A 14,079-nucleotide genomic window follows, 5' to 3' on the forward strand; every position below is an offset into this window, starting at 1 on the left:
AAAGTTAGGGAGTTAAGTTTGCGAAAAGTAGAAAAAGGAATAGTACTAATGTTGCCTGTACCTTTTAGATATAGGTATATAATAATAATAATAATAATATATAATATAATATAATATAATAAATATATGGGAGATGATTCTCACACACACTTTTTTGATCCTCACACACCAATTGAGTATTATTAGAAGAGTAAAAGGTTAAAATAGGTGTGACTTTTTTGATCCTCACACACCAATTGAGTATTATTAGAAGAGTAAAAGGTTAAAATAAGTGTGTGAGGATATAAAAGTGTGTGTGAGAATCTTCCTAAATATATATACTCGATTAGGCTCGGCTAGCTCAGCACATTTACACCGTAGATAAATTGAGAAAGTGTGCTCACTCACTGATCAATATCATCTAATCTTTTCCTCCGGAATCGCCATTATCAAAACCCTAATTTTCCGCTATAGTGCTCCTATTAATTTCTCATTACACCACGCACGCACACTTCATAAATCTCATATCAATACCTTGTCGTATTAATCATTGTTCAACTCCAGAACGAGCATTTGAATTGACAAAATTTATGCAAATTTGAGCTTCCACGATGATTCGCCCTCAAAGTGACGTTTCCTTACGTAATTTAGGTCATATTTTATCTGTTATCTTAAGTATTTCAGTTTTAAAATTTAATTTTAAGTTTGAATTGATGAAATGTGTATGCATAGGAATTCAAGTATATATGATATATCAGCTGTAATGCATATATGTTTGTAGTTGTGTATTCTATGAACTATTAAGTTGTAATATAATAGATAGATTTGATCGCTTGCATTAGGTTAGTTACTGGTTAATCACTGAATCGTAATCTCATTCGAAAGGCTAGTGGCTTGAAGAAATTGTGATGTGTATTATGCTGTTTCACTAGGTCCCTGATTCATGTTCTACTTCTAATACTTATGCAGTTACATAGTTATGTACAAGGCGTAGAGGATTCAGCATTCTCAATTTATTTCTTTGGGCAAATTCATTAAGAAATGAGTTAGCTATTAGCCTTGTGACTTATCGTCATTGTTTTTTTCTTGTCGATTAACTATTGTGATGGACAGTCGAACTAAGGGCAGACTTTATACGGTATAGCTTTATATAAGGTCTAGGTATTGTTATGTAAAGATGTCTGCCTTCTAGTGTTCTGTGATTCTGTAGAGGGATCAATGTGTGAAAACAAGCTTGTTTTGATGCGAAGAATGATAACAGGATCCGCTTTTAGATTTGTTGAGTCCAAATATGCAATTGTTGTACTATATTCATCGCATACTTTCATATCTTTGATCTTGATGAAGACCGGTTTATAATATCCATCCCATGTAATTTCATGGATCCAAAGGCAGTGACGTTTTACAATCAGTTAATATAGTGACAAATGATAGCTAGTACGGTAGCACTTTGTCGTAGCACTTTGTTTTTACCCAACTGTAAATAAATAAAAGGTGAAGGTAAATGTAAATTGACTTACTCGTTCCATTTATGGTTTGTAATATGTTGGTTTCAAGTTGTCTATGCCTACATAACCATAATATATCCATACGATTCATTTGTGCATATTGTTGTTCAATTTCATATCGACTATTCAATAAGGAACTATCTTTCACATACATTTTAGAGTCGTTGTTGTTTTGTAGAATACATCCAGTGACCCCCGAGGAGATTTGCTTCGCGTAGACATATTACTATATAGTTTTATAACTTATATCTTTCTATCTGTGATATTAATAATGTTGTTCACGGCCCAAACAAATATTTGCTAGATGATACTCGTAGTACTCTGGAAAGTATCAGTACGACATGAAAGTATATCTATATAAGTATGTTATTATCTAGATATGTTTAAGATGTTCAATAACAAAACCTATGGACGGTATGTAACTTTATGTTAGGCACGTTAGTGGTATATGGCATTATCATTCTACAGATTTCATTGTAATTGTTTATTTATGTGGTATTTGCATTCGAACAGGTGTTGGCATCGTTTGCATGATGAGTAGCACATGGAGAGATGAACAACATCCATCCGTTATAAATTTTATATCTCGCTTTTTGAGTGAAAATTCCTTTCGGCTAAACATTGTGCGGATTGCACCTGTAAAGTCCATTTGATTCTTTACCTTTTTTTTTATCAGTTTTTAGAGCTGCATCTTGGTACCTTTGTATGGAAACGGGTAAACTAGGGTTGCAATTTCAATTTAATAATATGTCAAAACGTATTAAATTTAAATAACTTATGAAATCGTCGAATGGATCGAAGTCAAAGAACGGGTTAAGCATCTCTAAATCCCCTAAGTTACCTAAGTTACCCATGTTTACACGTTCAGTTCTATGTCTCTTCTAGACTGCCTTTTAAAATATATTTTTTACTCTATTCAGGATTTCATTTTAAATTGCGGAGGTTTATCATTGGCCTTCATGTTTGTGATGAGTTACGACTGTGACAATCCAGGGCCAATATTTACCAGGTAGCTGGACATTTCTATTTCAAGTAGTATCAGCTTGTTTAGCTTGTTCTTATGTTAGTAAATACAGAGCCGAAAAACTGAAGACTCAATTTGAGCATCTATATGTTGTGGTCATCCTTCCAACAAAGGAGCAGAATGATTCCTTCTTACATTCTAAGTTAAGGTGATTACACACATTGTCATCCATTGTTATATGTCATCCATAACTGTCTCTATATGATTACTAGAAACATTCAAGTAATATTGCTCGATTCAGATATGGTATGGCTATGGGTAGGCCAAGCTTTATTTTAGCAATGGATCTAGAAACGGGCTTCGAGAAGATTGTTAGAATAGCACATGCTCGTGGTGGTAAGTTTGCATACTTCTAAATCGGTGGCTACCTTAACCCGCCTTAACCCATTAATTTACAGATATGGGTTGATGCGGGTTATGTTTCATCTCTTACTTTTTGAACAGGTATACAAAAGAATGTCTTAAATAGAAATGGGTTCAATGGGTCAGAAGTCACAATTTTTTTTTTAATTGATAAAAACATCTGAAGTGATTTGTTTAATGAATAATGTTATGTTATTATTTATAAGATGATCTAGCACATTACTACCTGCACAAAAATTGCCCGTTTTGATCCAATATCCAACTTGACCAGCACACCCATTTTCTCATGTCTTTTGGCTTTGCATTGTATACGTTTTATTTATGTATTCTGATATCACAGAAAATATTTTTGTATTACAGTTTGCAAGAGGCAGGATGCTGTATCCAAATTGAAAGCTGAGGTAAGCTTCTCCTGTTCTTTCTTTTCCTTTTCATTGTTTTACAGAGGTGTAGTATTTATTTTACCAAAGTCCAATGTAGGTAACTTTGATATATTTACTTTTGAATTAGCCTATTCAGGTTTTTTTTACATATTTAACGGGACAAATGGTTAAAATTCAAAAAATAGCAAAATGGAAATGGGACATATGAGTCGAGGTATATATTATATCTACACCTAAATCCCCGTTCAAGCATTTTAGATTGTTATTGTAGTTAGATGTAATCATGTTTAACATACAAATTTTGTATCTAAGTTATCTAAAGAAATCTTGACAGAAAGTGTTTTGGGTCAACAAATATCAAAAAGTTGTACAAAATCGCCCATTTTGACCCCTCATCTTACTGACCCATTTTGTTGGCACTTGGCACTGACCATTTCCTTTTTTCTCCTGTAAGAAGGAGAAGTCGGTCCAAGACATGGATGTATTTCTTAAAGTGGCATCCTCTATCCCCCATGTGGAGACTCATGATGCTAATGCGGTATTAATCCATTCATTTTTACCATCTATTTTAATTTTAATTAGGCATCTGATGTCAATTTCAAGTAGATGTATGCCTTGAAATTTTAGTAGAGGTGGCAAACTGGTGTGACCAACTCATTGATTTAGTTATGCCTTATCTACAGCGGTTAAAGTCATTAGCTTAAAATGTAATGGGACAAACAGTTGAAAGTCACTCGAAGTGTATTTCTAATGCATAATTCCCAAATCTTTCAATCAAAAAAAGTTATTATAAATAAGTATTTTTACCTAATATCCGGCTTCTAAATTTTATTAGTTTTCACCCCTTACATGGCCCAACGGACCATTCCATTTTGCCACCTCTAGATATTGATTTACATCTGAACTTCTTCTGGTGATCTGGCCACAGCTGATTCAAACCATAGGATCAATCGAAGCAATTGCGAAAACATCAAAGGAGAACATCCTGGAGAACACTGACATTTCATCAGAAAAAGCCGAGATAATTTCAAGATTTTTCAGAGATCGCAAGTTCTACCTCGGCCCCAAAATCAGTTGATTGACATACGCATATGTTTTTCAAATTAACAAGTGTATGTAATAGTTAGTTTAAGCATAATACATCAAAGATACATTCAGTAAAACAACCATGAGATTTTTGTTAAGCTGTTTTACACACACTCTTCACGATATCAGTTGCTACAGCCATATGGTGCGTTTTGTGGACTTTTTCTTAATAGATTATTAACGTTATTAAACTATAAACAGGGTTCTTAGCGTTTTTCTTTCTTTGGTCACACTCAAAATGCTTTACTATTTTTTTTGAACGGCTTCTCACCCTCACATGCGTTAGGTTGAAACTTTTCACACACCATCGCCGCTTTGAGTACCCAGTGTGTTTTGGATTAAACTGAATGGCTTAAGTCATACACTTTTATTCACCACAATAGAATCCTTGAAAAAACCTCCCACTGGATTCGAACCTGCGCCAAGTAGGACTCAGATTCAACCCATAGCTTATACCACTCACGAAATGACTCGGTGGTCTCAAAATGCTTTACTTAGTAAGATTTAAAGCTAAAATTTCTTTTAAGAACGTTGATACAATTTAAAGTTAAACTACTTTTAGCAAGTTTTTTTTTTTCTCCCTATTTCCTTTTTTAAACGCCAATTTTAGCATTGAATACTATCATTTGCCACCCACACACTCGTTAGGAAGAAACTTCTCGCATTCATCGCGCAAAGCGTATCCGGAATGCTTTAGGTTAACTATTTGGCCCGTACAGAGAAGGATACCAGAGACACAACCTTGTAGAAAACTCCCCCGGGGATTTGAACATGTACCTATTTTTTCAAGGATACAGACTCAGGACCAACTGAGGCTTTTTACCACTCAACTAATAGTTCGATGGTTTTTCCTATTAATACATTCTATATTTTTTATTTTATATCTGTAAGAGTCACCAGTCTCTGCTAATCGGAGTATAAAAAAAGATGGTAATTGTTTTTTTAAAGATTTATAGAGGACTAAAAAGCTAGAGAACTTAAAATACTTCACGAAATTCTATTGAATTCAGTGAGCTAAATTAGCCAAGGTGTACTACCGACATTGAGAGAGGTCAATCTTTGTATGATTCTTTGAGTTCTCATATCAAAAACAGGTCCACAAACAACTCTTTTTACAATCCACTCTTCGGGAAAAAGTTGTTTCGGGTCGTTTCAACATCAACTCGAGTAACCGGGTCATAAAAATAAGATTATCAAATTTTATGAACCCATGGACATTATCAAGTTGTTTCGGGTCGTTTGAAGTGAACTGAAATGTAAAAGCTTTTTCCCCAACCGTTTCTAATTCAGTTAACACATGGCTCTTTTCCTGATGAGATCATGTGTTAAATTCTGCCCTAAACCACCCTCCATATCACCGGCCACCGCTCCGGCACCACTCCGACGGTTTCAAATTCGTTACGATATCATTGAAGTAAACAAAACGACGTCGTTTTCCCCAAACCGCACATCAATTTTTCGTTACGCTACCAGCAGTAATAATATTACTCCGATTTCGAGTTATAATAATGACGGTGGCAAAGAATTTATTGCGATGTCAGATGAGAAATTGTTGAGTCAATGTGAACAAGACACTTATAAATCCTCCGGTCCCGGTGGTCAACACCGGAATAAACGTGAAACTGCCGTCCGGCTTAAACATCTACCTACCGGAATTATTGCGCAGGTTAATTACTAGTAATTAATTAATTATTGTCACTTTCTGTGACTATCATTTTATAAATTATTAGGTCAAACTAAGCCAGTGGTTTGCACCCTAACCATAAACTAGTTGAGCTGAGCGAATTAGCGATTCAGACTAAGATCGAGCTCGGTTGGATAGCTAGTCAACATGATGCAGGCTAAAGATCAGTTTTTTGTAATATATAGCAAGCTCGGATTTTAAACATGATTCTGAAAAAAACCGACTCAAGTTGCAATATTAGTTTGCACTTGCACCCTTATCTACAATATAACAAAATTGACATGTATATAACAACTTGTTATCTGAGAATATGGCATTTTGTTGTATAAATCACCTCCCTTACAGTTCAGGTGTGTATGTGTGTGTTTATGATTGCTTCCTTTGTATATATAGGCATCTGAAGATAGATCGCAGCATAAAAATCGTGCATCTGCCATAGCTCGATTGCGTAGTCTGCTAGCTCTTAAAGGTGCATGTAATCATATTTCTTCCAATTTATAACAACTTGATGATTCATAACATTGAAATATTTATGTCTGTGTCTTTGTGCGTGTGAAAGATATAGAATTAGAGTGAGAGAGAGGAACCGGAAGAGAGAACAAACTATTAGTTATTTACGAGTGTAAACGATGACTGCGACAGCTGTATGTTGCAGTGGCCCGTCCAAATATGTAGAAAAACTGTTAGTAAGTCAGGTCAAAGTCAGGTGAAAGTCAGTCAACGTCGGTCAAAAGTCTGACTTTTGTCTGACCTTGTTCTAGTATAAACGAAAATCCCAACCACATGCTATTAGTAAAGTGTGCTTTGTCCGGAATCCCAATAATATGTAATATGTGAAATTTCTTTTGGGCTTCGAAGCACCTGCCTTTATTTTCAAGGCCTAAACTTTTGTAATTAGATCATTTTGTAATTTGCACATTTATATACACATATGTATATATATGTATACACATGATATCTCACAAGTCACGTGTATAGTAGCTGATATTTATTTTTTCTTTTTTTCTTTGGGCTAGTCAGAAACGCCATAGATCTTGAAACATACACACCTCCTCTTGAGCTTCTTCAAATTCTTCCAGCGAAGTCAACTATAAGAGGTTCAGAATGTGGACCTCAAATTGGGCCTAATAACCCAAAGTTTGCTTTGGTATACATGTTTTTTAACCTTCATTTCTTTATCCTGCTCATGTTTTAGCTAATCTAAGTACAAAAAATAGTGTTACTTACATAACTCATCTACTTCTATTCTTTCTCAGGGAATGCAAGCATTATTAGATCTAATTTTTGCAGTAGAGGGTTCCGTGTTTGATGCTGCACAAAAATTGGGGTATGTGTTATTACTGCCAAACTCAACTTTGTTATTATCACGTTGAAGTTATGATCAACTACTGGTCACCTATAAGAAGATGGAGACCTGCGTGGGATTTTAAAACTAGTGCAGTGACATTAATGTCTCTTGTTAAATATCTAGATGAAGTTAAGCTTCAATCTCAAAGATCATTAGTTTTTAATCTTGTTAAATACCTACTACTGGGGTTTTCCTTTGACGTGGGATGATATAAAAAGTTGATCCACTTAATAATTGAGATATGGGCATTTTTTTTCTTCCTTTTTTTGGACTAAATTCTGAAGATCAAGTTAAGAAGCATTTCAGATGTAACATTGCATACTCTGTCCTCTTATATATATGAAGCAATCATCTTTCTAATGTCTAGTGATGTCTAATTGTTGTGGCAGCTTAAGCACTGGCGCTCTTTCACGTCTGATTTTGTCAGATGATTCTCTTCGACAGGCAGTTAATGAGTTTCGGGCATCTAAGGTAGACACTTTTGTAACCCTAAATTCTTCATTTTCTTTCTTGTTACTTTTAAGCATTATATTTTGTAGAGTTGGCTGTAGTATGTTACCATAGTGTATGGTTTGCGAGCCCCAAGTTGGCCGAGTTGTAACATGATCCTTTCACAAGAGGTCTTACATTTAAGTGTTGTGAAATTCGGCCAAATTAGTCGACTAGTCGGGTATTAGTCAGTTTTTGCGAATACTCAGACTCTGCTAGGTCTAACTCGGGTTAAAAAGTCGGTTGATGCTAGTCAGTCAAAATTGGATTTAACTGGTCAAAGTCAGACAAAGTCAAATTTGGTCAACATTTCAATATGAATCGAACTTAAGCCCTTAGAAGTATATGAGTAGTTAGATGATTATGTTTATGTTTCTTGACAATTTTTTTGAAGTTTTTGTTTGTTAATATTCATGGGTATTGATAGCCCTAACCTGTGGTTAACCATCACATGTTGAAAGGTAAAGTTAAAACTATGTATTCAAGTTGATTGTTAGCCACCAAGGTACCAACTACCTACTGGTGGTTATTATAGGATTATCAATCCAAAACGGTTGACATTTACTTATTAACCACCACACGTTAAACGGCTGAGTTTAGCTTTTCTTTTAAACTACGGCCTAACATTAGTGACTTCAGTTTGACCCAGTAGTTTTCCATATAATAATCATTCTTGTAGAAAATCCATTTTAGGGGCTGTTTACTTGAGACTTAATTGGGATTATTGTTGTGGGTAGATTATTCGGTCATCAAATGAGCTGTTTACTTGGAACTTAATTTTTGAGCTTAACTGTGCCAATACCTTTATCAGTCACCCCAAAAATAGGTGTTGTCCCCATATGTCTGATCTCTTTCCAATATTACCCCCTTGTTTTTCATCCACCACCAATCCTCCATCTCAGTTTTTTCCTCGTAATTTCTATTTTTTATGGCCATTAACAACAACCATCAAAAGAACACCATCAACTAAAGTTACAGCCACCTCTAAAGCAAAAGGATTTTTTCAAAAAACCCAAAAAAAAGACATGGTTTAAAGCGAAAACAAACTGGGTTTTAGATACTGGATATGGTGGTTATTGGGTTGAATTTTTGGATGATTTTGGGGTCGTTGGTCTTTTTGATTTTTAATGGATATGGTCCAAGGAGCAAATCGGTTTAGTCACAGGTAAGTTCCCTCTAATTTTGGGGTTTTTGATTTGGAGCAACTCACAACAATTAATGGAAACGATGTTGGATTCTTTATTTGGTGTTCTGTCAAAATTGAGTAAAGGGGTTTATGAGGAATCAATTGTTTAGTCATAAACCACAACTTGTATTTCTGTGTGTCGATAGTTTGACTTTTATGTTAGTTTCTTGATTTGAGGTTTCCCAAGATGAAAGCAAATAGCTGTTGATAAACTGAGATCTTATGATAAATATATCGTGTTTATGAATTTGGTTTTATATTTGTGACATTATTATTACTATATTGTTCAAAGTAATAGTTAACTTATTTTATATCGTAAGGTTAAAATGGTCATTTCCTATCATTCAGACTATTCATTCAGCACAAAAAGTAAACAGATATTTGCATTCTCTACTTACTACATAATATCTACTCATTATCCATTCTGCCATACATATCCATACAGGACTTAACGAGAAAAAAAAGTAAACAGGCCCTTAGTCATTTAATTGCTACACGTACAAGATAGAGGAAGTATTACAACTGTATAGACATGGTTTTCATAATGTAATGTTAGTTTTTGACTTTTGTTGTATAATTGTGCAGGGTATGAAGCCTCTTAAATAGTTGTGACCTTAGTTTTTGATGATGTTACAACTTACATTGCAAACAGACTTGGATGCAGACTCCTGAATTTTAATGACCTGAATTTCTCGGGCAATATAAAAGTAGGTCTTCATGCTGCACATATACATTAAGTTAAAGCAAAACCTATTCACCTATTTATGTATATGTTTAGACAACCCATTTAACTTAAGATTTGGCTTGTGAATTTATCGCCTATAAAGGATGTTTTTAGTTGCTGAATTCAAAAGTGATTCTATCACACGAGGTTAAAACAGCTGAATTTTCTTGTTGACAATATCTTACTTATTGTTGACAGTTTTACGAATCGGGTTCTTGGGTCAAAGTTTGTGTTAAAAAATGTTGAATTGAATTCTTTCTCAAAGAGACACACCTCTAACTTCTAATCCTGGACATTTAAAATATTGTATACATGGATGTATATTGCAATATTAACTATTATAGTTTGTTCGGTATAAATGGTTAGTTGGTTTATGTTGGTGTCTTCATATTGAACTTATGATGGGAGACGGGCTTCAGAGGTTAGCACTGGTGATTTCGAGTAATGAGTTTGGGAGATTTCAAGTTGGTGTTAAGTGGTGGTTGTCATGGTTCGGGTTGGTGTTTTTGGGTTGTTTTGAATGCATTTTCCAGTGGTTGTGGGTTGTGTTTCTAGGGGTGGTTGAGATCAAGATCTTGGTCTTGTAATCCTGGTGCAAGAACGTTTTATACATGGGTTTATGTTCGTGAAATTAGATTAATGATTTTGAGTTATTTTGATGTTTGTTTGGTGGGGTGATTTTGATGATTGTGGTTTTTGGTTGTTCCAAGATTATGGGTTATGGTTTTTAGTCGATGGTCAGTAGTTTGGGGTTCAAGTCTTTAAATTTCACAGTATCACTACTTGGTTTGAGGTGTGTACTGAAGTGTTTGGTTTAACTGTTTAAGGCTTCGACGCATCTTAGTTGTTAGTGTGACAGTCGTGGTTAATTTGTCACTCGACGTTTCTACCGGGTGTTCATGTTTGTTAGAGGGGTCCCAACCATGACAGCATTTCCTTCAGGACTAACCAACCATTCAGCGCCACATCAGCACTTCCATCTCACTTCCTTTCCAGGACTAAACTCAAGACTAAACATTCCTAACAATGACGCTCCTCCTTCCATATTTTTATTTTCTTTTTTAATTTTTTTATATTATCAAATAATTATTTTATTATTATTTAAATAAAACTAAACTTTTATTAAAAATTAAAATATTTCAATAATCAAAATTAAAAATTAATTATTTTACTACACTAAATTGAAATACTTTTATTATTATTACTCCGTATTATCAATAATTAATTAATATAATAATAATAATAATAATAATAATAATAATTATTATTATTATTATTATTATTATTATTATTATTATAACTTATATAACTTATAAATATAATTTGTGGCTCAAAATTGTGCTCATTCTCTCTCACTTATCTTCTTCATAAACACAGGTGAGCTCCTCTCACACTCACCTTCTCCTTCATTTTTCTCCATTAAATCTTCAATAAATTTAATTTTTTTCCCTAACGGTCTCAATATACATATTTTTTCCGTCCTCAATTATGATTCAAATAGACGAAGAGGAGGGCGGAGGAGTGTGGGCGGGACCTGGGCGGCCTCCGTGCCATCGGCGCCCAGGCGGGAGGACAGATGGTTGTGACCGCTATTAAAGTTATTTTTTTTAACAGTCAAATAATTAATATATTAAAATACGATCTCTAGCAGGTCGCTAAGGGATAATTACAATAACATAGATAACCATAAGTTACAATTTGAAACTAAATGACCTCTATTTTTAATCCAACAGAATGTAAGTAATCTAATTACATCAAAAATACTATTGTTACTACAAAAAGAATCATGAAAAACAACGCCATTGCGAAACCGCCAAATTGCCCAAAGAAGAGTGATAATGCTAAAAACGAACATATATTTCATAGCACTATCCCTCAAGAAAGACAAGCTTTTAGTTGCAATTGTTCTATTTACAAGTAATATTCGTTTAAATAATAAAAGGTGAAGACAAAAGACAGATTCGACGAATTGAAGACGCAGACGACCAAAAAGCTCAAAAGTACAAAGTACAATCAAAGTGGTTCAAATTATTGATGACAAACGTCTCAAAATTACAAGAGTACGAGCCGCAAAACGCAAAGTACAAGATATTAAATTGTACGCAAGGACGTTCGAAAATTTGGAACCGGGACCAGAGTCAACTATCAACGCTCGACGCAACGGACTAAAAATTACAAGTCAACTATGCACATGAATATAATATAATATATAATTAATTCTTAAAATTATATATATATATATATATATATATATATATATATATATATATATATATATATATATATATATATATATATATATATTATTTAATAAAACCGTCGGCAAACTAGGAGACAAACGAATGTGAGCTGGATTCCCAGGCCATGCGATCGCATGGCCAGAAGGCACAAATGCCATGCGATCGCATGGAGCAAAAAAGTTGGCCACATCTATAAATTTCGCAGTTTTCAGCCGATTTATGTAATCCTTTTTCTTTCCACTCTCTCACGTAATATATATATATATATATATATATATATATATATATATATATATATATATATATATATATATATTATAATTTTAATTTTAATTTTAATTTAATAATAATAAGGGTATGTTAGCGAATGTTGTAAGTGTGTAAGTCGAAATTCTGTCCGTGTAACGCTACGCTATTATTAATCATTGTAAGTTATGTTCAACCTTTTTAAATTAATGTCTCGTAGCTAAGTTACTATTATGCTTATTTAAGCCGAAGTAATCGTGATGTTGGGCTAAAATATTAAAGACGGGGTAATTGAGCTTTGTACCATAATTGGGGTTTGGACAAAAAAACGACACTTGTGGAAATTAGACTATAGGCTATTAATGGGCTTTATATTTGTTTAATTGAATGATAGTTCGTTAATTTAATATAAAGATTTACAATTGGACGTACCTATAAATAACCACATACACTCGATCGGACACGATGGGCGGGATATTTATAAGTACTAATAATCGTTCATTTAACCGAACACGGGAATGGATTAATAGTTAATGGACTTATTAAAACAGGGGTGAATTATATACAAGGAAAATTGGTGTAATTATAGTTTAAGTCCCCAATTAGTTGGAATATTTGACTTCGGATATAAAAATAATTTGACGAGGACACTCGCACTTTATATTTATGACTGATGGACTGTTATGGACAAAAACCAGATGGACATATTGAATAATCCAGGACAAAGGACAATTAACCCATGGTAATAAATTAAAATCAACACGTCAAACATCATGATTACGGAAGTTTAAATAAGCATAATTTCTTTATTTCATATTTCATCGCACTTTTAGTTACTGTCATTTTATTTAATTGCACTTTTAATTATCGTAGTTTTTAATTATCGCAATTTTATTTATTATCATTTTATTTATCGCATTTTAATTTATCGCACTTTAATTATTGTCATTTATTTTACGCTTTAAATTAAGTTATATTTATTTTTTTACATTAGGTTTCAACTGCGACTAAAGTTTTAAAATCGACAAACCGGTCATTAAACGGTAAAAACCCCCTTTTATAATAATAATACTACTTATATGTAACACCGGCAATTTTTTTTTTTTAAAACACAGCGGAAGACTTTATTAACAAACACACTATAAGTCGCGTCATTACATTAATCTGAGTAATTAAGTTTAAGTTTACACGACGGTGTTACGTTATTACAAAACATGATTTAAACAAAAGTCCACATCAGAGTAGGGTTGTCAAACATGTCTTCTGCATCAGTACCCATCCCGACTAGCAGTACCTAAACCTGCAAGGGGTAATTATGTGGGAGATTAGCGCACCACTAAGTGAATGGAATCTATCTAACAGATATAGCTTAAGTCACACACAAGCTATATACTAACAACAACACATGCTAACTACCAACTAGCATACAATAAGACAATACGAGGATCGGCGGCTTGTACGAGCACACGAATCCTAGCTGATCGGACTTGAGTCTACCGATAGTCCCTGCTACTCAATTCACAGTATAGTTATCCAGATGCAGGGGGTGCATCGTTCACACTATACTCCACAATCAGTAGCCTATGGACCCAATCTCCCCTAGGCACGGTTGACCTCATACGGACTATAACCTCTCCTAGGCACGGTTTCGAGTCCCCAGTCTCCCTAGGCCCGACTGGTGCCATTCACACAGTGTACACATAAATCACATACAACATCAGGCATACTATATTATTCTAACATGGCAATTTCAACACTATGCATGGTAAAAGAGTCAACCACAGTAGCATGATATGCTACTTAAACTCTATCCGGAGAT

General features: G+C 34.0%; 2 protein-coding genes across 3 annotated transcripts; both read left to right on the forward strand.

Annotated features, from left to right (window-relative positions):
• The first annotated feature begins 361 nt into the window (after positions 1-361).
• On the forward strand, positions 362-4,521 carry LOC139841464 (protein PARTING DANCERS homolog). 2 transcript variants are annotated; one of them, XM_071831680.1, is made up of 8 exons: positions 362-630; positions 2,001-2,125; positions 2,408-2,496; positions 2,564-2,659; positions 2,753-2,847; positions 3,235-3,275; positions 3,712-3,795; positions 4,186-4,521. In XM_071831680.1, the coding sequence occupies exons 1-8, from the start codon at positions 591-593 to the stop codon at positions 4,333-4,335; spliced, it is 720 nt and encodes a 239-aa protein (XP_071687781.1). In that variant the 5' UTR covers positions 362-590; the 3' UTR covers positions 4,336-4,521. The 2 variants fall into 2 exon arrangements, with proteins under 2 accessions (XP_071687781.1, XP_071687782.1); XM_071831681.1 differs by lacking the exon at positions 3,712-3,795.
• Positions 4,522-5,581: 1,060 nt separating this feature from the next.
• On the forward strand, positions 5,582-10,005 carry LOC139843712 (uncharacterized). The gene is made up of 6 exons (XM_071833856.1): positions 5,582-6,009; positions 6,421-6,496; positions 7,044-7,174; positions 7,284-7,354; positions 7,765-7,846; positions 9,636-10,005. The coding sequence occupies exons 1-6, from the start codon at positions 5,641-5,643 to the stop codon at positions 9,654-9,656; spliced, it is 750 nt and encodes a 249-aa protein (XP_071689957.1). The 5' UTR covers positions 5,582-5,640; the 3' UTR covers positions 9,657-10,005.
• The last annotated feature ends 4,074 nt before the right edge of the window (positions 10,006-14,079 follow it).

This window comes from Rutidosis leptorrhynchoides, chromosome 4 (assembly GCF_046630445.1).
Source record: "Rutidosis leptorrhynchoides isolate AG116_Rl617_1_P2 chromosome 4, CSIRO_AGI_Rlap_v1, whole genome shotgun sequence".
NCBI lineage: Eukaryota > Viridiplantae > Streptophyta > Magnoliopsida > Asterales > Asteraceae > Rutidosis > Rutidosis leptorrhynchoides.

Bases quoted from the DNA above. Each gene is read 5' to 3' on its own strand.
- LOC139843712 (XM_071833856.1), top strand. From the start codon at position 5,641: ATGGCTCTTTTCCTGATGAGATCATGTGTTAAATTCTGCCCTAAACCA. The intron at 6,497-7,043 runs GTGCATGTAATC...TCTTTGGGCTAG, and splicing joins TAGTCTGCTAGCTCTTAAAG to TCAGAAACGCCATAGATCTT. The intron at 7,355-7,764 runs GTATGTGTTATT...TTGTTGTGGCAG, and splicing joins GATGCTGCACAAAAATTGGG to CTTAAGCACTGGCGCTCTTT.
- LOC139841464 (XM_071831680.1), top strand. From the start codon at position 591: ATGATTCGCCCTCAAAGTGACGTTTCCTTACGTAATTTAG. The intron at 2,660-2,752 runs GTGATTACACAC...TGCTCGATTCAG, and splicing joins TTCTTACATTCTAAGTTAAG to ATATGGTATGGCTATGGGTA. The intron at 3,276-3,711 runs GTAAGCTTCTCC...TTCTCCTGTAAG, and splicing joins TATCCAAATTGAAAGCTGAG to AAGGAGAAGTCGGTCCAAGA.